The sequence below is a fragment of the Pogona vitticeps genome, chromosome 2 (genome assembly GCF_051106095.1).
Source record: "Pogona vitticeps strain Pit_001003342236 chromosome 2, PviZW2.1, whole genome shotgun sequence".
NCBI lineage: Eukaryota > Metazoa > Chordata > Lepidosauria > Squamata > Agamidae > Pogona > Pogona vitticeps.
In genome coordinates, this window is record NC_135784.1 from 179643597 (window position 1) to 179666188 (window position 22592).

The 22592-nt window shown below is 45.1% G+C and overlaps 1 protein-coding gene across 2 annotated transcripts; it reads left to right on the forward strand.

The window, feature by feature from the left end:
- Window positions 1–514: 514 nt before the first annotated feature.
- Window positions 515–20612, forward strand: LOC110078657 (protein bicaudal D homolog 2). Of its 2 annotated transcripts, none has more exons than XM_020793047.3 (9): window positions 515–797; window positions 5884–6102; window positions 6210–6422; window positions 8262–8414; window positions 10351–10764; window positions 13972–14733; window positions 16384–16535; window positions 19358–19559; window positions 19961–20612. In XM_020793047.3, exons 2-9 carry the CDS (start codon window positions 5905–5907, stop codon window positions 19964–19966), a joined length of 2100 nt encoding a protein of 699 aa, XP_020648706.3. In that variant the 5' UTR covers window positions 515–797; window positions 5884–5904; the 3' UTR covers window positions 19967–20612. The 2 variants fall into 2 exon arrangements, with proteins under 2 accessions (XP_020648706.3, XP_020648704.3); XM_020793045.3 differs by lacking the exon at window positions 515–797 and adding an exon at window positions 963–1123.
- Window positions 20613–22592: the final 1980 nt, after the last annotated feature.

Here is a 22592-nt window from a genome sequence, read left to right on the forward strand (position 1 = left end):
GAATTGGGAAGATAGACGCACTATACTAATTTCTAAGCTTTTCGCAAAAGTTGCTGCGTTAAAACTCCATTCTGCTAGCTTACATATGCGTCTGTCAATTTACATCCCAGGCTCCTCCAGGCGACCGTTAGAAAAGAGGCAGCACTCGGAGGAGGGGTGGAGCAACAACCTACCGTTAGCTGAGAGGCGGGGCTTAGCTATAAAAAATAGGGCGTATCCCACAGAAACTCCAGCCAAACAGAAGCAAGGAAGGGCGGGGTTTAAGGAGCAGACATTGAAGGCGTATCCCTTGTACTTATGTAGCCTATCAGCTCAGAGGACAACAGTTCTGCTAAGGAACCGGCCAATTAAAACTGCCGTGCGTCGAATCAGCTAGCGGGCAGGGCCAATCAAGGGTTCTCTTTGCGCTCTCAGCCATAATGGACAGGCCGGTATCTCGTTTAGGCGCGCGAGGAATTTCAAACGTCTTGGGAGGGGGAAAGGAGCGCTGCTTATAAAGTGGAGGAAGAGGAGGGAGGAAGGAGGAGGAGGAGGAATCATGCATTAGCGGTAGTGCCTGGCGCGGTTCGTCTCCGGAGCTTAGGGTTTGACGTCAGCTGCGCGAAGAAGAGTCGGTGCCAGAGGACTTTTATGAGTGGAAAATTGAGACGCCGCCCAAGCGGAAATCTGGCTGGCTCGGGGTGGTGGAAGACCTGGGAGTAGACCGCGGCTAGGTTTCTGAAAAGTTAGTTGTCGCCCCACGCCATGAGCTGCTGCCATTGGAGAAGCCTGGCCACGCCCCTTTTCTGAAAGGCGAGGTGAGGATAAAAGAATTGGCGCGGGAAAGGGAGGTTTGCGGGCTGCAAGATGCAAGAGGGGACGGAGGTTGTGTGTAAAATGATGACGATTTTGGCTCAGAAAGGTCATCTAGCCTGACCTGCTCTTTTCAGGGACAACGAATAGCAAATCCTTAAATTTTTTTTTCAGACTTAATCTGGGTTAATTTCAAACATTGCAATAATGTTTAAAGGGGAGTTGGGTCATTCAGTAAGAAATTTGAGGTAACAATCTTCCGTCACAAATGCGGATCCGTGGCAAATGCTCAAAATTGGTTAGACTGTCTAATCAGATTGAACTGTCCCAGGTGTGAGAAGGAAGGTTAGCGATTGGACTATAGAACTAAGGAGCTGTGGTTATTCTGAATTAAAGGGGTATGATCAAAGATAAGTGTGTAGTGGATTAAAACTGCTGCTTTCTAAAATAATCTGTTGTAATGCATTTACACACTTGCGAGCAATTCATAGGCTCCTATAATGTTTCAGCATATGACTGTGGTACTTTCCTTCCTGTCTGTTTCACTTCCTGTAACTGAGAAATGTAGACTTGGGTTCTTTGTGCTTCTAGAGATGGAATGAGTTCTAAAAGTTCTTGTTTTAGAAGGGAACGTCTTCCAATCTGTTTATTCCATACCTATGTCCCATATTTTTTTTCCATTTAAAAAACAAGCAATTATAATAATGAGGATAATACTTGTGTCCCATCAAATCAGTGTATCTGTAGTTGTTAACATGTCCTGTCTGTATTGTTTTCTGCAATCGATAATACCTACCTGTTTCTGTGGAAGAACTGTTCAATTTTTCTCTCTTCCCCTACACTTTTATACAGTAAGTAATAATTTTGTGCTTAAGCAGTGTTTTCCACACACCCCATATTTCAGTAGCAAGCACAGTAGCTGTTTCCCTTTTATAGTATTCATCAATAGCTGGTGTATTAAAGTAGGCATAGACATAAACATTACTTGATGCTAATATCTAACGTGGTCACTAGCCTTGAAATGCTGTCACTTGAGCTAATTAGATCTCATATCCTATTGCATCTTGCATAACATGAAAAGCATGCCTCCAATACTGTTTAACAGACTTGCGCTTTTACCACATGTGAGTAAAAGTGCTTCTTCCCATACTGTGCCACTCTCTACTGTCTGATACATCATGAAACACTTGCAGTTTTGTAAGATTTATCCTGTTTGGATATGTCCAATTCAGCACTTATTGGTACAATAAATATATTACGATTTTATATCAGATATATTAACTTCAGTTTCCATCTGCTGCAAATTTTCAAAGATATTTCTCTCATCTTTCCCTTCTAATATGTTCGGGCCTTACATGTCTTTTTTGAATTTTTTTAGCTTCACCCTAAATAGTTTTCAAATGTTTCCCAGGTTTTGGGGGCTTGAACCTACACTGCAATTTAACATTCTGGCTAGGCAAAAATGATTAAACCAGAGGAAATTCTGCCTAGATAGTGAAAGATGATCTGGAATCTATTCACTTCTTTTTGTGGAGATCCTGAGTGTTCACTTGTTCAAAATGGATCAGTTATCATGATGTCTTTATTATGTTCAAATACACAATTTTTGGATCTCTCTGGATTAATTGCTGTTTTCTACCTTTCCTTGCCATCAGTCCACATAAAGTACTGGTGCTAATTCCCCTGATGCCCCTTCTTAAAAGGAGAATTCATAGTCTGAATTTCAGACAAGACTTGAACTTCATTGACTCATGGGGTGGGAATGATTCCCTCTTTCCATGCTATACTAGGTGATTACAGGTACTCTCATCTGACTTCGAAGATGATCCAACACTTCTACGCAGAGAGGGGACCTTCTCTGTGGCTGATCCCAAGTTGTAGAAGGTTCTCCCATGGGAGCGTAGGCTCCCTCATACTTAAGAGTGGCTTTCCCTTTTGTCCTGCTGACAGATGAAGAGTCACCTCCTCAGGTAGTTTTTAATAACCCTCCCTGGATGTTGATTTTTAGGATTTCTAAGTTTGTTTTTAAAGTTTTAAGTGTTATTACTTAATGGATTTTTAAAAAATCATTGTTGTAGTTTAATTGTTGTTAATATGCAATTTATGATGCTCTTAGTTTTGCTTTAACATTGTGAACTACCTTGGGTCACCTCACTAGGAGAAAGATTACCTACAAATGATGCAAAATAAATAAATATCCCTGCATGAGTTTGGGCCATCTTTGTGGTAATTTGTGCCTGACTTATACAAGGCATGACTTAACTGATTTGCCTTGGAAATGTGCATCACCTTGAAATGCATTTAGCCATGCTTGTTGAGCCATTCACTTCATTCAGCAGGACAGTGACTAGTTTGCAGGGAGGGGGTATGTTGCTGCCGTAGTGATATACCTGGAGAACCCATTGCATGAGATTAGTGTTCTTAAATATGGCAGGGTGTGTATGTACAGACAGACTTAAGTTACAGACTATCAGAGGAGCCTTCCCTGTGACTTTGTGAAAAGGGCAGCTGAAACTCCTCTGAGTTAATGCTGGGCAAATCATATAAGTGAGATTTGGACAAATCTTATCAGTACAAAAGGTATTAGCCTTTCTATCTCGACCTCTATTAATACTTTGTTAATCTTGGAAGTGAAACAAGAGCCACTTCACTTCCAGGTGGCAGAGGCTTCCCTGTCTAGAAGCAATCCTTAATTTCTAGGATAATAGCTGTTTATAAGTCTCCTGAGCGGTTGAGTTGTTTTGTAAGCATATTTGAGCCACTCATATGTATGGAAGAGCCAGAGGTTCAGGAGCAGAGTTTCCAGAGTAGAACATGTGACCTCAGGTTAGGCACTTGACCAGTCCTAAAACTTGAGGGATTTGACCTGTGAAATATTGTCAAAGTGTCAGTGTTTTTAAAAAAAACAACAAAGATACACAAGTGAATTACAAAAAAAGAACCAATTTAGGGTACCCTCCCTGCCATGGGGACGTGGTGGCGCTGTGGGTTAAACCGCAGAAGACTTTGTGCTGCAAGGTCAGAAGACCAGCAGTCGTAAGATCAAATCCATGCGATGGAGTGAGCTCCCATTGCTTGTCCCAGCTCCTGCCAACCTAGCAGTTCGAAAGCATGTAAATCTGAGTAGATAAATAGGGACCACCTTGGTGGGAAGGTAACAGCGTTCTGTGTCTAGTCACGCTGGCAACATGACCACGGAAACGGTCTACGGACAAATGCTGGCTCTACAGCTTGGAGACGTGGATGAGCACCGCCCCGCTAGAGTTGGACACAACTGGACTAAATGTCAAGGGGAACCTTTACCCTGCCATGACCTCAGAGCAGCCATGTGGTCTGCAGAGTTCCCCTCTCTTATCCTGTGATAGGGAAGGGAGGCTGGTGGTTGCAAGCGCACTGTTACCTGAGTGAGCTTCGTGGCTGCAGCAAGACTTGAACCTGGTCATCCCTGGTCCTCCTCTTTCTCCTAGTGACTGCTTGTGTTCCTATTAGAATAACAACCCTTGTTCTATGTGGGAGCCATGGGGCGAAGCTCTGTTCTGGTGCTGCCAGCGTATTCTGCTTGCTTCTGTTGGCTGTACGGCTACAAGGAAAGTTTGCTTGACACTGGTCTTTGCTACCAAATGATTTTAATACTATGAGCTGCCTTGAGTCTTTCTTATTGGGAGAAAGGTGGCAAATAAACAAACAAATGATGCCAAAATAAATGTTTTTTAAAAGGTAATTTTTGGACTACAGCTCCTAGAATCTCCCGAGCCATGCTACACTCCAAAACAGTAATTTCCCCCAAGCTTTGCCTATAACAATGTAGAATAAACAAATCTACTAATGTTATTTATTCCTACTCAGCTAGGAGCAGCCTTTAGTGGGCTTCTGGGATATGTTCCAAAAGTATGGACATGCACAGAGGTGCCCTCCCAAATTCTCCACAGTTTTCAGTTCCTTTCTTCCAATGATCTGTCGGGGGCCAAAGTCCTATAGAAGCAACACAGGACACTTACTTTCAACCATGTATTTGTGGCCAGATTGAGCAAAGGAGATGTTAATGCCTTATAATTTAAGATACATCTGAACTTGCCTCTTGCAGTGAGTGACACTACTATCCTAAGCCATCATTTATGTACTCCAAAGCCCAGAGAAAAGTGGGGATGAGGCTGGGGCTAGATAAAATGAAGACAATGAAATCTTAAGAGCCCAGGGATACATTTTTGTTTGTCATAATGCAACCAAGCAGCTACAATGACATTTTTTAAAAACCTGTATTATTAATGGATTTTTAAATGCTGTTACTTGCCAAGATGGTGGATTAAAACTCTGGATAAATAAATAGTTCATGCTTTCTTCTTCATGGCTGTTCTCTTGACTACTTTTCCAAATGTCTCCTAGAGCTGTAGCTCTTTGGATAGCTCTAAATTATTAGTTCAAGAAAGGCTCAAGGATGGGGGGGGAGTGGCAGGGCAAATACTATGTCTTGTTTCTTGAGTCTTCTAGAGCTTGTTGTTCTCAGTATCTCTTGCACTCATGACTGGAATCCTTCATTTTCTTTAACCTAACGTTCTGAGGGCTGATGTGAGGGACTTGTTAGAATGTTGGACTTGGGAGAATTAGGTGGAGATTTCAAGTCAGCCATGAGGCCCGCTTGATGACTTTGGCCTTCCCATATGTTGTCTCTCCCTAACCTGTTTCCCATAATTGTTGGGCAGATAGAAACGTGGAAGGGAACCATGTTCATGACTTCAGACTCTTTAGACAAAGTATGACGTCTGAATGCAACTAATAATATCGTTAGTTTGCTGGTACACCTCAAAGTAGACCTTGTACATTTTATTGTATGAGTCCACAAACAAAATTTGCCTACCAAGGTGTCTTGTGTGGTCGTCTGGAGATGTGCAGCACGACTTTTTTTGTGTGGGATTCTAGCAAGTGGGGGAGAAGTTGGGTTGTGTTTGAAATTGATCTATGGGGGATTTTAAGATGACTGACTAGCAGCTCTGACCATTGGGAAAACCTGTCCTTCTCTCAGATGGTTTCCCCCTCCTTACTCCACTCCTATTTCCCAGTCTCCCTAATGATCCTTCTGTATTATTGATATAGGGTTGGTATGCCAACACCACCATGGCCCAGGATCCGGTGATGCTTCAAGCAGAGGTGGAGCGCCTTGTAGCTGAGCTACAGGAGGCAACCCAAGAGAAGGTCCAGGCAGCAGAGTATGGGCTGGCGGTACTGGAGGAGAATGGTGAACTGAAGCAGCGCTGTAGAGATCTGGAAGGTCAGCTAGAGATGCTACGAATGGAGCTGGTTCACATGAAGGAGGTGAGCCAAGGATGCCCTCACTTTGCCTTCAACAAAGATAGATGTAGCATTTGCCAAGGATAGCTGGGCTGTTAGACCTGATTTCTTACATCTTCTGTCTTGCCCAGGCTTTGGCAGAGACCCACAGCTGTCACAAACGGGCAGCAGCTGATGGGGAGAGCCGAGAAGAGTGTTTGCTTAGGGAAACTGCTTCCAAAGAGGCCCGCCTGACTCAAACCATTGAGGAGCTCCATGGTGAAATGAAGCATCTGAGATCTCAACTTGACACTACTGGGGCCGAAAATGAGCGGCTTGCTGTAGCACTGAGGGACTTGAGGAAGGTAAGGAGGCTTAGTTACAAAGCTGGGGCTGGGAACTAGTCTATAGTGCTGGCAGTAGCTGTCTGTCCTTTGCTGAGCTTTGGCCTGAATTCATTGGGAGCACATGGGTATGTTCTGTAGAATTTTGCTTCTTAGTTAGCTAGGAATCTCAGAATGGGACGAAAAGCAACTAGTAGAGGGCAGTGCTGCCCCATTGCCTGGCCACCGAAAGTCCAATTTAGTCCCCTTTTGCCCTAAAATATCACCAGCATGTTGCTTGTGTGTATTCAAGCATATTTTTTCAGCCTTTTTCTCTTCTTAAACTTTAATGAAAGCTGGATAGCCAGGGTACTGGACTCTGGACTTGGGAGCTAAGGGTTTACCAGTACACTCGTGCGCTGCCCCGCCACTTCTGGCAAACACTAAGGTCACTATCTCTTCTCTTAAGCTTGGAACAGGAGAGTGGCACCAGGAAGAATGAGAGCAGTCATGCTGTTCTTTGGCTGTCCTCTGAAGTCTAGCACAAGTGTTGTACTGATTCCCCCAAGCCTCAGCTGATTTGCTTGGGAGGAAGGGGAGGGAGTTGGTTTGTGTTGCATTCTGTATTTTTTAGATGTTTGGAGCACTTGATCCCTGCAGTGGTGGTTGTGCTCCTGAGCTCCCCACCTCCAAGTGTGGGCCAAAGGCTGGTGCTCTTCCATGCTGCAGCCTTGGAGCCACTCCTGAGCCCTTGGAGTGCAAGATGGCAGATTTTCTCCAGCCCACCCACAAGCTTGAACTGGGGGGACCAGGTTGCGCTACATTCTTGAGGTGCGCCAAATGGCTTCAGTGCACAAAGTCAGGGAGCAGGCTTTGCCTGCCAGACTTGGCAACCGTGGAATGTAATCTTGGCAATAAGTCAGTCGGATTGTGTGGACATTCATGGGTAGAAATACGAGGACAAGAAGAACAAACATTTTAAATCCTTTCCAGGGGAGGAGGGGTGGGGAGGAAAATGGAGAAGGAATGTTGCTATTTTTTCTAGATTTGTTTTGGAGTTTCACCCCTCTAGTTGTGGGGACTAATTCAGATGCCCAGGCAGAAGAAAATAGAAAGAAAAAAAATTGGCTTGGGACACCAAAGTACTATACACTATACCAAACTTCTGAAGTGGAGGATAATTCACAGTTCTGTGCCTGGAGAAAGTGAGAGTCATCTGTTCCTATAGCGCTTAAGTGTAAATGAGGGTTTGGGACACTATTCTATGGCCAAAATCCTTTTGCATAGCCACACAAAATGGCATGACGTGTTGGGGGAAATTGCCTCAATTAAAGAAATCACCATAACCATTATCAGTTGCATGCTGAGTAATACAACCCAGCAGAATGTTTTCAGTACTGTTTAGGCAAAAGATCGGAGAACATGGAGTACACAAAAGAGATTTTCCTATGTGCTTTGGGTGTTTCATTGAAATATGAAAGGCCCATCCCTAGACTGAAGTGTCTATTTATATTAAGGTTGTCCCCGAGATATGTCATAAGACTGTTGGCACCAGTTAAGAGAAAGTTATTACAGTTCCAGAGTGCATGTGCTTAGGCACAGCTTGAAGCGTTCTTCAGTCCCAAATGTGCATCTTTGGGAGTGTGGTTCCCTTAATTGCAGCTTTAAATAGATGATGCGTTTTAATAATGAGATCATGGGCAAGTTTTTTACTACAGTTTGGTTAAAGACACTATGGCACGATAAAATGCCTTTAGGAGTCTGCGTATCTCCCTGTTTTTGGACAGGTGAGGCAAGTGTTTCCTTCTCCAACTCAGCCTGGCTGTTGTACTGTGCCATTAGCTTGTGGATCACCCATTTCTTTTCCTTCCTGCTTTCTAGGAATGTCAGGCATTGGAATCTGAGAAAGCCCGGCTGCGTGAGGAGATGAAACAGGCCAAGACGCGAGAACTGCGTCAGTTGCAGGACTGTGCAGAGCTTGAGGACGAGAACATCTCCCTGCAGAAGCAGGTCTCGGCACTCCGGGGCAGTCAGGTATTAGATTCCGTGTGGCGTTGCGCATCTGGCGTTGGCAGTCTGATCATACACATCTTTCTGCAGTCTGGAGCCACTGTAGACCCGATGTGAAACATGTTGCTGCCTGACCCCTGCAATCTGGGGAAACCCCTGCATTTGCTGGGTTCTGCAAATGCCTTGTGATCCTCGGGTTGCCTCTGGGCAAGGAGGCGGTGTGCTAAACGCATGTTTTTGTACAGCATTGTGGCCAACTTCCGTGCATCCACCTTTGCACCTTAGAGGGCTCTTCCTGCGCATTGGCCTGCCGAATGGATCATAATAGAGGCCACAGGCTGCATTTTGCCCAGGCTTGGTGTGTAGGAGCGCTCTCTCTCTTTGAATGTAAATTTTGAGTCCAGGGCATTCGCGCTTCGGATGGTGGAAGGGCAAGATTGGAGGAGGTAAACTAGCCCATCTGTGCTGCAGCGTGAGACTGCTGAACTTTGGGGCCTAAATTAGCCATGATTTGTTCATCTGGATCTGAACCTCAGCAGTTTTGCAAGAGAGCACAGTGCCCTTTGCTGGAGTTGGATGACTGGCCCTTGCAGCTGAGCAAGAGGCAGGCAATGTTCCATCTCCCTTCTGATTCTGTGTAACATATTTGTGAAGAGTGGAAACAGAGAAGGAGTAAAGTTTGAAGATACATGTTTTTCAGAGCGTAATTCTATTTTTACTTCCCCTCCCATCAAGGAATGGCTGAACTTACATTTAAGACAATTCTTTGTTATCACACAGTTTTAAAGGCAGAGATAGGCCATTAACTGGCTAATTAACTCATACTGAAGGAAGTGATTCCTTCCTCTGATCTTAACACACCTTATTCAGGACTTCAACTGGCTTAGAGCCTTTGAAAGCTTATAGCATTTTTGGAATGGGGAAGGGGGGGATTTAGGGTTATCATCTGAGGTATCTCACAATCCTAAACTCCCTCATGCTACAAGCAGTTGGGGGCTCAAATCTACCCCTCCCCACTTTATTCCGTCTTCCTCATCTGTTTAAAAAGATAAACATATTTTTAACTCTTATGATTTCTGTGGCTCCTGGAAGACAGTGTGCATACCATGTTCTTTTGGTCTAGGTTTTTATTTTTGTGAAGTGGGGTTTGAAGGGGTAACAGTCTATTTTTATTGAGTATACTGCAGCATAAAAACCTCTAAGATGAAACTAAAGAAAGTAGATATAGTCACTGAAATTGTGTTGCTTTAACTTATGCTGCTTAAGGCTGAAGACTTCATCAGACACTGTTCAGAAATTAAAACATTTCCTATTACCATCCCATCCTGTTGAACATCCCATGGGAGCCTTCGGATTCCTTTCATTGTGGGAAAGCCTTTGGAGGCTGCATGACGGAGAAGAGTCTGATGATGTCATCAGCCTTATGCGATGTAAGTTGTGTCACAGGATTTCAGCTAATATTTAGGTTCCATTAGATCTTGAATACACTTGCACTTCTCCCCTGTCCCCTCTTCCAAATTAGGTTCTTATTGTTAAACAGTAGCTGAGCTAAAATAGCTTATTATAGTGCTAAAAATGGATTTGGCAGTGGATCATGTGAGGAAGTAGTTCCCACAGAACTGGTACTACCACAAGTATCTGACTAACACCTTTTTCAGAGGTTTGAAAAGTTACTGTTTTGGTCCACAACTCCCAGAAAGCCTCACCCAGCATGGCCAGTAGGCTACACCAGCATTTTCTTTAGCTCTGCTGTTTAAAAAAATAACAAAAGAAGGCCTCAACAATAAATCTTAATATTAGGCTTTTTGCTTCTTACTAGCACAGAGGGATTGCATGACAGTAAGGTGAGGCTGTTCCAAGTATTGTTTTTAGGCTCTATTAGAATACTAATAATCAAGGCCTGTGAAGAAAGCCCCCCCCTTCCTGCCTGCCCACCCTGATTCCCCTCTCTTGTCCCAAGGTGGAGTTTGAGAGTGTCAAGCGCGCCCTGAGCTGCCGTGAGGAAGAGCTGGTGCTTGCTGGAACCCAGTTACTGGAATTAGGTCGCCTCCGGGACCTGGCAGAACACCAGCTTCAAGAGGCGCTCGAGGCTCTGCAGGCAGAACGGGAGCAAAAGCAGGAACTGCGGCGAGAATTGGCCATCTATGCAGGTGGCCGCCATGACTCAATAACTACCCTGCAGGCCAACCTGGAGGAGCTCAATCACGGTCACACAGAGAGTGAGGAGCAAGACAGTGGCTTTGCCAATGGTAGCAGCGTTGGGGGCATGGCTTCCACACCCCAAGGTGGCCGCCCTGCCCCAGGTCTAGTAGCTGACCTGTTCAGTGAGCTTAGCTTGGCAGAGATTCACAAACTTCAGCAGCAACTGCTACAGGTAAGGAAGTTGGTCCTTGGTTACTTGAAAATGTCACTTAACCAGATGGGAGAGATTAGGTTTTGGAATGAGTTTGCAAGCAGCATTAGTGCATTCTTGTTAATCATAGGAAAAGACTGTGCTCTGCTTTGGATAATTACAAATTGCCTGACTTTTCTCTCATTGAGCAGGTCAGAGTTTGTAGCTGGCTTTTAGAGAACCAGTCTACAAAGGGGCGCCAAAGGAGATCAGATTATTTTAAGACCAGCAATGTGTCTGTGGCTTGACCATGTCACTACCAGCGGTGTCAAATCTTTGGCTGATCCATTACAGGGGGGGGGGAACCAAAAAATAAGATCTGCAAATTAGGGACAACCTTCTAGTAAAAAATCTCTTTCCACTTGCTGGTTCCGAATGTGCAGACAAGGGAAGCTACCTTTACAAAGGGGGAGGGGGCTTTCAAAGCAGCCTGAAGCCCCGTTTCTTGGCTTAATAGCCAGCTGCTATTTCTCTGGTGCAGAATCATTTAGTACCCTTGGGGAGCTTGAAGAAAGGGTGTATTTGATCTCTCACCTTTTGGCTGGGCTTGAGAAGCCGTGCTGCTTCTGTAAAGACCTGTAAGTCAAGGGAAGGTTGGTCTTTTTCCTCCTGTTTCTATCCTCTAGTAGGGCCTGATTTCTTCATATCGCGGCTGGTACTGAAGATGGAAAGAGTAACAGAGAAGTTTTTGGGTACTTCTCATGTTTCCTTGTATCCACATGTGATCTGTTGGAGGATACGGAAAGGGTGGCTTCCTCATGCCCAGAGGAACGATCTGCTTTCCATTTATAACAAAGCTGAAGGCAACTAGTCTTGGTGCTCTCTGACAGTGACAATTGCCACCCACAACCATGTTTGTGAATGATTTCTCTTTCTGTTGTGCCAAAGGTTCAGTTCCGTAGTAGCAGACAATTGTTGTCCAAGTCATTGCTGGGGATCCTGTGGCTCTCCAGAGGTTGCTGGATTCCAGCTCCCCATCAACATGGTTTGCATTCCAGGAGTTTCATCTAGACGGCCACAAGAGCCCTGCCCCCTGCTTAAGAACTGCTGACCTTCTTTCTCTTGCCTCAGAACAGAGGATGCGGATGTTACCATGCAAACAACAGGCCCTGTTGCAACGAGAGTAAATTTCAAAATACCTATTACAGTGGTGCCTCGCATAGCAATCGCTCCGTATAGCGATAAAATTGCTTTGCGATGGACTTTTTGCCATCGCAAGAGCGATCGCTTTGCGATGGTCCCTATGGGGAAATTTTGCTTTGCGATGATCGCGGGGAAGCGATCATCGCAAAGCCCCCATTTTCGCACAGCTGATCGGCGGTTTCAAAATGGCCGCTGGAAAAACAAAATGGCCGCCCGCTGTTTTGCCTCGCTTTAGAGGCACTGAAAATGGCCACCCCTATGGAGGATCTTCATTTTAAGGTTAGTTTTTAGCCCATAGAAATGCATTGAAGGGGATTCAATGCGTTTTTATGGGATTTTTAAAATCGCTTAGCGATGAAATCGCTTAGCAGCGATTTTTGCTGCACGGATTAACATCGCTAAGCGAGTCACCACTGTATATATAAAAGTGAGCTGAAGCTCACAGAGCTTTGAGCCATGTGGAATTCCTTTCAGGAAGCGGGATTGGAGATGGGGCTAAAAAAAGGCTCTGTGAGGAGAGAAGGGAGCTATTCTGACTTAATGATATTGACCCTCACAGAGGCCAGGGAGCTATTCTGGCCACAAGTTGCTGGGATGCCAGAGGGGCTGGTCTAGCGTCTCCCTTCTGGCAGGCAGTGTGTGTGTGTGTGTTTGTACTCTGCTGCTCTTGAGCTGAACTAAGAGGAGCATCACAGTCACCTTCAGGGCTGACGGCAGGAAGCTGGCGGACTTACTCCGAGCAGACACACATCCTGCTCAGCGGGCGTCATGCTCGGCTGTGCCTTGACCCTGCTGTGCTTCCCCCCCTCCCCCACCTGTCTGCAGAGCAGCTTAGCTCTGTTTTTGGCCAAGCTGGTTCTCTTGGAAAAGCAGGTTCAAGGGATTTTTACTGCCTTTTTAAGCTACTGGGGAAAGCAGTCCACCTCAGCCCTGTACAATGTCTCTCTTTATTTTCTTGCTTCTCTCCCTTTTCTGGTTTAACAGCATCTTTTGCTTATGGGGAAAGCACCCTTGCTCGGGACACGTGCTGTGCTATGCATGGTCAGGGTGCAGCCTGAAAAAGCTGCCTCTGGGTCGCCTCCCTCTTGCCACGGCCTGGCCGCTCTTGTTCCTCGGTGAAAGCAAACCTTTGGCTGCAGATCAAAACTGAGAGGCTCAGTGCCTTTTTGTGTGTGCTAGAACAGCTGGTTCTTTGAAGCCCAGATGGAAGCTTGGAACCTGGTGGTGGCAGGCACCGTAAAGGGCCTGGGAAAGCCTGTGATTTTCCATTTCACCCTTTCAGAAGCAGGCAGAGATTAAGAAGAGAACAAGGCTGATGCACGCTGGGTCTATACCGCTAGTGCTGGCTGTGCATTCTAGTTCCAAAGGGGAAGACCTGTCATCAGAGTCCAGGACCTAGTCCTAATTCCTGTTTTAAGTACCAGGACTTAACTCTAGAATTCAGATGGTTTATGCTGTCAACTGGGAAAGCATGTGGCCAACCTTCCCTCTAATTTTGCAGAGTGCTGTCCGGAGGCTTTGACCCCTGCGCACAAGATTCTGGCCGTGCAAGCAAATGGGTGAAATTACTGTCTCGGCTGCTCGCGCCTGATGTAGCTTTGCGCACCCACGCGCCTTTAGAGGAAAACATTGCTTGCGGCCTTCCAGATGTTGTTGGACTGCAGCTTGCATTAGCCTGCGCCAGCATAACCACTGGCGATGAGCAGTGGGAGTTGCAGCTGAGGAACATCTGGAAGGCCTTACTTTCTCCAGACCCTTGTGGATAAAAGTGTATTTGAGCATAAGTAGACAGCCTCAGTAGTCATTCTCAGTCTTGGCTTCCCAGATGCTATGTTCTTTTACTTCAGCCAACAGGAAGAGTTGCTGGGAACTGTAGTCCAGCAACATCTGGGAAGTCAAAGTTAAGAAATGAGAGTCTCATATATATGTATGTGTGCCTCAGAGGTGGGGATTTAGAGGAGGACTAAGTTCTGTACACCTCCCATAGAGTTGAGGGAACTCAGCACATGAGAGCGTTCTCTTCCCATTTTATGTTTGTGCTCCCAGGCAGAAAACGAGAAGGCCTCTCTTGCCTCAGACCTGCAGGACCTCAAGAAGCAGCTGACCACCACCAAGGAGACTCTGGCCCAGCAGCAGTTGTGCAACAGCCACAAGGCTCAGGGCTTAGATCCAGGCCCTGGTGGCGATAGGGCTAGTCCATTGCTCAGCGAGGTAGAGCGCTGCCACAAGGAGATGGAAAAGGCCCAGCTGACTGTCCAGCAAGAGAGGGAGACTTCTGCCCAGCTAGAAACAGAACTGCGTGTTGCCAGAAGGATGACCCGGGAGTGTCAGTCACGGCTGGCCCAAGCCCAGGAAGAGCTTCTGGCTTTCTCTGAGGAGATGGCCGCCCTGTACCATCATGTCTGTGCCTGCCACAACATCACCCCTCATCGTGTGGTGCTGGACTATTACCGGGAGGGCCGTGGGGCCCGGAGTATGGGGAGGAGGCGGGCTTCCAGAAAGCTTCATCTCACAGAAATGGAAACCAGCAGCAGTGGGGATCAGTCACCCACCAGCAGCAGTCCCGGTTCCCCCTGCGGCTTGGAGCCCCTCCACGTGGCCCACCTGACAGCTGTCTTGCGGGAGCAGCTAAGGCATCTGCAGATGGCACTCTCCCTGGTACATCAGCAGAGCCCCATGGGGCGCGGAGCCGAGTTGGAGCGCGACAAGGAGGCACTGGTGGAAGAGGTGCTGAAGCTGAAGTCCTTGCTGAGCACGAAGCGGGAGCAGATTGCGACCCTGCGCACGGTGCTCAAGGCCAACAAGCAGGTGAGTGCTTCCCCAAAGGCCTGGGAGCCCTGGGAGCTTGGGCACTCGGGAAACAATATTCCACGCTCTGTGTGGGAACCAGCAGCCAGGTTTGGGAGCAGCTCCTGCCCGTGAAGTGAACATATTTTTTATCTGTTCCTTCTTGCATCCACTAACAGTTTGTTCCTCTTGGTGCCTTCTTGCCTGTCACACGGTGTGAGTGGAGGACGTGGCAGGAGGCAAGGAGGTATTTAGTGCCCCATGGAATCTGATTTCATCTCTCTTCCTAGCCTCTTCTGAGACTGCAGCAGGCAGTGCCTGAGCCTTTTAAAGCATATTTATTGATCGTCAGTACAGCTATGTACAGCTTTCTGTGTAAATATTCTTGGAACAGTTTTTCATAGCTCTAAGCTGTTCTGAAGGCTGAGTTCTATATTTTGTGCCTCCACATAGCTCTGGACACAGGAGAGCACATGTTCTTATTCCCTCCCCTCCCCTCACCCTTTCTCAATATATTCTATTTTTATGACTCAGCAGCTGCTTTTCAACATGCATTTCCTGTTCTGCACTTTGTGTGTGTGTGTGTGTCTTTGCCTTGGGCTGCATCTTCCTCTTTCCATGCTATTGCTGAAGTATGTGGTTGCCAGCTTCCCTCCCATGCAGGCTTCATGCCACAGGCTCTGAACAGGGCTTTCTCTTTCCTTCCAGGTTGGGAAGGAAGAAAGGAATGAATGAAGGCAGAAAGGGTTGTGTCCTACTAAAGCAGCATTTTGGGGACTTCTCTGCTCTGCCCTTAGAGGAGAGCAGGCAGCTGTTTTGTTTTGAGCCCCTACTTCTCCCAGACCATCCCAACAGAAATAGACAGTGGGAAAAGGTGCCTTTCTGCTGTTGGAAGCTTTCATGACCAGTGTTTCCTGCGATAAAATGGTGCATATTTGCCTTACCAGCCCCCAGATTGCTGTGGGAACAGGCAAGGAGGGGGGAGGATTTGAAGTGAAAAATTAGCTCCTTTTCCCATTTTCTGTAGTTGCTCATCCCTGCTTGGGAATTTGTCATTATAAGGCTGGAGGTGAAAAGTACCGGTACTCAGTGCATTCCTTTGAGGATACTGTCTTGTTTTTGGAAGGTAGTCCTTCGGCTTCCAGAACCTAGTTGCTAGGCCATTTTTCCTTTGCCTAATTTTAAAGCTTCTAGCGGAAACAAAAATGGGGGTTCCCAGGACTGACTATGATTCTAGAAGCTGAGTTTCGTCTGTCTTTGAAAGATGGGAGGAAGGTCCCATGGCAACATGGCTCCAGTTGTTGACATAGAAAGGAATGGACTCCTTCAGCACCTCCCGTTGTTAGCAGGCTGGCATAATATGTGCCAGGCTGGTGCCTTGTTTACTGCTTCTGAGGTGGTGCTGGTGGGATTTTCAGCTACATTTTGCATATGATCTATCAGTCCTGCACAATCCATGCCTCTCCCACCCCAGATGGTGGTGAGATTATGGATGGTGCACTCCTACCTGGACCGTGGTTTGACCTGGAAGCATGTGGAGGAAATGGTGCATGTGTGCACCCATGTATGCATGTGCACGTGGCAGTGTTTTCCAAAATTATGCTTTCTGCATAGGTGGCAGAAGAGAACATGTGTGTGTCTCATCTGAGCCTTGGCACCTTTTCCTTTCAGACGGCGGAGGCAGCCCTCTCCAACCTCAAAGGCCAATACGAAGGGGAGAAGGTGCTGGTGTCCGAGACCATGGTTAAGCTCCGTCACGAGCTCAAAGCGCTGAAGGAAGATGCTGCTACTTTCTGTTCCCTGCGCGCCATGTTTGCCAGCAGGTTAGGCACAGGGTCAACTTGACTCCCAGGGACTTGGTGGGCAGAAGAGGGAGTAGGGTTGGATGTAGGAGTTAAAGCCCTCCTGCACAAAGGCAGGGGGCAGGTTGGATGCTGATACCAGGAACTTGAGATTGGGGAGGGGTCAAATCCTTTATTATTATATAAAACACTTAAGTACTGTCTGTTGAGAATTTTGATTATAACGTGTATTCTCTTAACATGAGCAGAGTAAGGAGATATTGGTTAACAGATACTTATGATACTATGACACTGAGAGTAAAACCAACAACTTAGTCTATTTACATATATACATAGAGAATAGACAGTCCTCTGGCAACATGACATGAAGCAAAACACAGCATAGGAAAAAGTGATCTGACCTACAGCAGATAAAGACATTCATTTTACACATGACTTATGTACAGTTCTTCGACCCATCAGAAAATACATTACTTCATTTTTGTTACCCACAGTTTCATCATGTACCACAGCTGTACTACATTAAGTCTTAATCCTTGATTCCCACACCTGAATACAATCAGTACAATGATTCAGGTAAAATCAGCCCTTTTACATTTAACTGTACAACATTAATATTTAATACATTTTTCATATCAAAATCTCAACACTATCCTCTTGTCAAATGTAGGCTCCAGAGTTGTTTACAGAAAAACAATGATGCAATAGTACCAGTATTAATAGAAGTAGCAGTGAAAGTGGTGATAACAATAATTGTCTGGATCTGGTGATGATCCAGAAAAGGCATTTTCTGGCTACTACCATAGTATGGAACTTTCTCCCCTGGAACGTGCTGGTGCCTCCTTCCATCTTTTCTGCCAGCAGGTGAAAATATACCTCCTTGGTGAGGCTTTTAGGGAGCCACGATGCAATTAAGATGGGAAGGGCTCTTAAAATGTGTGTGTGTGTGTGTGAAAGATGTACAGTATAGTTACCGTTTTTAATCCAATTTGTTTTTACTATTTGCAGATTTTAATTTTTTTTATATGCTGCCTAAGGTCCCCAATAAAGGAGGGAGGGAGGAAAAAAACTAAATACATATACAAATGGATAGATAGATGGATAGATTATAGAACATTTTGGAAGCCTTAGCTGCAGAAACCAGTGTTGTGCCTTAAGGCTTACATAATTTAAAGTGTCCAGGTGAATAGAAACAACAATGAGTCCTGTAGATGTTAAAGGCAAAAACAACATGAGCTGCCATGGACTAAAACCCATCTACTCCCCCCCTTTTTTTTACTGCATTCATTAGTTCCATCTGATGAACTGGTTACGGCCCATGAAACCTCAGACTGCAGTAGTTTTTATAACGGTGATGGATTCTGTTTTGTGCAACAGATTCACATAGCAGTTTGGTTTCAAAATGGGTAAGTTGGTAGTGAGATAATGAAAAGACTGCAATGTGGGTTCTGGATGTGCCTACTCTAGCTAGACATTCTAAAGCTGTCCCAACAAAGCCCCTCTCATTTATGGTTGAATCACATGCACCCTCCAGATGTGTTGGTTTGGAACTATGTAGGTATGTGGGGGGGGGCTGTATCTATGTACATAGCTAGCAAAGGAAGTTCCATTCCAGGATATTCTGGAGGGTGCTACATTGGGAAAGTCTGCTATATATTGTGAAAGCTAAACAGACCTGCTTAGATTCCTAACATGTCTTGAGAATTGGCCAACTGTTTTGGAATTGGCGTTTGGCTGAAGTCCTGTCCTTGGAAATCTCCCCATGTTGCCTCTGGCTTTTGAGACTTAACTGGGTATTAAGACATAAGACATAAGACATAAGAAATTTATTTGTCATTGCGCTCACAAGTGGGTGCAACGAAATGAGGTGCTCTTCCCCAAGGTAAAACTGGACAACACTACAAAAAAAAAGTTAAAATATACACAACTTTCACCATCCAAATATAGATACCCCGTTTTCTCTCAGCAATTAAAAAGTCCACCAAAAACTTATGGCCCCGCATTTAAACTCAATACTGCACTTGGGTAAAAACTGTTCTTGAATCTGCTTGTCCTTGCTTTCAATACCCTGAATCTCCTTCCTGATGGTAATAGTTTAAAGAGCTGATATCCCGGATGAGAGGAGTCTTTCAGTATGTTAGATATCTTCCTCTTACATCTGTTCTTATACAATTCTTCCAAAGAGGGGAGTGAACAGCCAATGATGTTTTGGGCCGTCTTGATCACCCCTTGAATTGCCTTTTTCTCTGCCACTGTGCAGCTCGTGAACCATACACAGAGACAGTAGGATAATATACTCTCAATTGAACTCCGATAGAAGGTGATTAACAAACTCTCAGTCAATTGTTGCTTTCTAAGAATCCTTAGAAAATACAACCGTTGTTGTGCCTTCCTGATTAACGCAGCGGTGTTTGCACTCCAAGTCAGGTCATTTGTTATGATAGTCCCAAGAAACTTACATTCTTACCCATGTGACCTGAAGAATACCTCTCAATGACAAAGACTAGAGGCCTCCCTCTCTCTTTCTCTTTATTTAAAATAGGGGCAGATACACTGCAGCCCTTGAGATGTTGTTGGATTACAACTCCCAGCATTCCTTACCACTGGGTTTGCCATCAGGGGCTGATGGAAATGTTCAGTCAGAATATCTAGAGGACTGCTGTTTCCTACCCCTGATTTAAAGCAAGCTGTGATGTCTACACGTACAGAACAGTAGCCCAATGGGACATTCTGTTTTTTCTGCCACTTGAAGGTGGAACTACACTGTACCTGAGGCACGGAACTGCCAAGGGATGTGTGCAGTTACCTTTCTCTTGGTCATATGCCATCATCTCTGCCTCCAGGTGTGATCAGTATGTGAGCCAGCTGGACGAGATGCAGAGGCAACTAGCAGCTGCTGAGGATGAGAAGAAGACACTGAGCTCCCTCTTGCGCATGGCCATCCAGCAAAAGCTGGCCCTCACCCAGCGGTTGGAGTCCTTGGAGACACCTGTGGAGGTGACACGGGGCAGCAGGAGGCCACTCAGACCAGCCAAGAGCAGTGCGGTAAGGAAAACGGAGACACTGAGTTACGCAGAGGAGGGAAGGACAAGCATGAGGCACCAAAACCAACTTGGCATAGATATAACACTGTCTGTTGAGCTTTGGGGCTCCCACAGACTTACGTGCTTTCCCCCTTTCCCTTCCCTCTACTGTGAACAGGGATGTGCTGTTTTCTTGGACTCCAAACCCCAGAATTCTCCAGGAATTTCCTAGGTAGAATTCTGGGAGGTGTGGCCCAGAAACACAAGTCTACATGCTGCTTAGTGGTCCATAAATGTTGAGTGGAAGATAAGATCAGGGCTGGTAGTAAGTGTGTAAAAGCAAACCAGGAGTACATGTGTGCATATGTATGTATAGCTATATCTCTTTCTAACCCTGGTTTTCTCCTCCTTTTCTCTTTTCAGAGATGAGAGAGCTGGATTCTGGAGCAAGATTTCCAAGCCTTCTGGATGTGTTGGTTCATGCCCTTTGTGATCACAGAACTCCAGGAACTGGGGCTGGGGTGGGGAATTGGTGCCTGAAACCCACAGCCAGTCCTAAAGAGCCCTGTACCAGAACAGAGGCCTCAGCCAAAGCTCCCTCTGTGCCTTAAGACTCCTTGAAGATACTGTCTCCTCTAGATTTGCCTGTTGTGCTGGGTTTCCCTAAGCGCCTTGATTGCTGTGCCTTCTTATTAGCTCTAATGTTAGTGACACTGGTGTCAGCCTTAATGATTAGGGCTGCCTACTTCCTGTGGATTGGTTGAAGTGGTGGTGGTGGGGGGGGCTGTCTTTTTCTCCTCCACTCGGTTTACTTTCCGTAGCTTGACATGTTCACTCTTTTCTCTGCTCACCAGTTCTTTTCCTGCCTCCTCTTTCCATTTCCCCTCCCCTCATGGGATTTTGCAATTACTAATTGCTGACTGCACAAAAAATGAAAGAAGATGGAAAACAAGTACTGTGCAGTCATAAGATGCCTTGTGGGATGTGTACAATTTATATAAAGCAATTCTGTTCATAGTCAAATCTAGATGAGCCCCTGATTGTTTGTCTCAAATAAATAATTGGTCATTCTGGATCTTCAGTCATCTTTTTCTCTTGCTCCGCCACTGAAAAATGGTATTGTTAATTGCTTTCACCTTCATTTGTTTTTCAATAACAAGAATGGATTGTCAAAACAGAACCAGTGTTTTTCCAAATGTGCTTATCCATTTGCCTTTCAAAGACGTATGTATTCTCTGTTCTGTTCAGCTAATAGTATTGTATCCGCAATCAGTGCATGACGTATTCTCTTTCTGTTTGCTGATATGACATATTTAAAGAATAACAAACATCACTGAATCTACTGCAAGGGCCCCTGTATTTCCTTACATCACTTGTTTTCTCAAGTTACTCCTTTCATTAGTAATTTTGTTACCACTGCCTTGTCTGTTGCCACAATTGGATGAAACTTCCTCCTTGTTTTTTGTTTGTCTATTTCAATCTCTCATGACATTTTTTCTTAATAGACTGTGAAAGCGTATTGGATCTACCCCTCCCTCTTCTCTCTCTCTTTGTCTAAGTGATCTGTTTTCTCTGTTAGGGAAAAGTTCTCTGTGTGTCCCCTGCCCCTGTTGAGGTTGATGGCCTGCCTGGCTTGGATGCGAGTCTCTTTGAAGACACCTGTGCTTCAGGGAGATTATGCCAGGTGCTTAGGAGCTTGGGAACAAAATGAAGTTTGGCTTTCTGTTTAAACACACATACATACCCCCAACACCAAACATACCAGAGTCTGGAGACCTGCGAAGGGGAACTGTGGGCACATCTGGTTGCCAATGCCCCCTGGAGGCAGGAATGGAAAGCATGACTAGTGTTCTATGGTGCTATGTATTCACCTCCACTGAATACAATGGAAACACAGACTCAAGCAACTACTGTATAAAAAAAGATGGCAGTATTTAATTTATTTTTTAATCATAGGAAACGAAGGCTTTCTTGGATTGAGCACAATGAAGAAGCATTAGAGCAACTGAGTTAAGACCTGGAAATCATAAATGCAGAAAGCTAGAATATTTCTTGTCATGTAGTGAGAAACAAAAAGTGCCAATTGTTACAAGCTCATCTTTCAAGATCAAATTAATGGGACAAAAAGGAGAAAAGCTTACTGGCCAATGAGCCTGCACTCTAAAATCACTGTTCAGAGTTACTACGTCCAAAGTCAGAGTAGCATCAGCTTACAGTTGGCAAACAAAGTTAATGGAGGAGTTTGGTTGCAGCCTTATTTTGGTTAGGAGCAGGCAAATCTTTCTTGGTCCCCTTAGTTCATCATTTTTCCAATCCTGAGCTTAGTTTGTCTTGCCCTGAAGGGTAAGATACAATATTTCATTGGCTACATCCTTACCACTGCAGCCTAGAAGTGAGAATTTCACACAGCAACACCACTTAAGTTTGCAAACCTGCAGTAGAGATCCATCTGGTCCTCATTTGTACAGATTTGCCTAATGGATATTTTTGAAACAGTGGAATTTTTTTCCAATTTTAAATTTAGTTCATGCTGAACTTTGAGAATTTATATTAATAAGAGGGATTGTCCCCCCCCCACAATTTTGCCTAATATGCACATTTTACAAGGAATTTTCCAAGTATTCTGCATGTTAGCATTAATTTAACTAATGTATATACTTGGTGTGAGCTTTCCCCTAATTGTTCCTGAATGCATTTTTATTTGAAAAATCCACTATAAAATTTGGACACCTGTGAGTTTTGAAGGATAACTGAGTTTCATGTCACATAGGCTAAATTTAAAAACTTTGTATTAAAATGATTGAATTAGGAAGTGGAACATGTCTGTTGTGTTTCCAGTAAGGAAAGGATTCCTTTTAGAGGAGTACTCATCTTTAGTCAATTTTATTTAAGGCCTGCAATTTGCATCTGGGAAACACACTTCATTGTGGCCTCTGCTATAGTTGATGTAAAGAAGAGAGTGGGCACCTTCCAGGTTTCAATGTTTTGCAAAGTTCTTACTGAAGGCCACAAGCCTAATCTACATGATCATTGCAACACCAGTGCAGTTGCAGTA

What these genes read in the sequence shown, in the direction of transcription:
- LOC110078657 (XM_020793045.3), top strand. Translation starts at nt 1,061, where the DNA reads ATGCGGATCCGTGGCAAATGCTCAAAATTGGTTAGACTGTCTAATCAG. An exon ending in ATCAGATTGAACTGTCCCAG is followed by an intron (nt 1,124 to 5,883) that starts GTGTGAGAAGGA and finishes TTATTGATATAG; the next exon opens with GGTTGGTATGCCAACACCAC. An exon ending in TGCTCAAGGCCAACAAGCAG is followed by an intron (nt 14,734 to 16,383) that starts GTGAGTGCTTCC and finishes TTTTCCTTTCAG; the next exon opens with ACGGCGGAGGCAGCCCTCTC.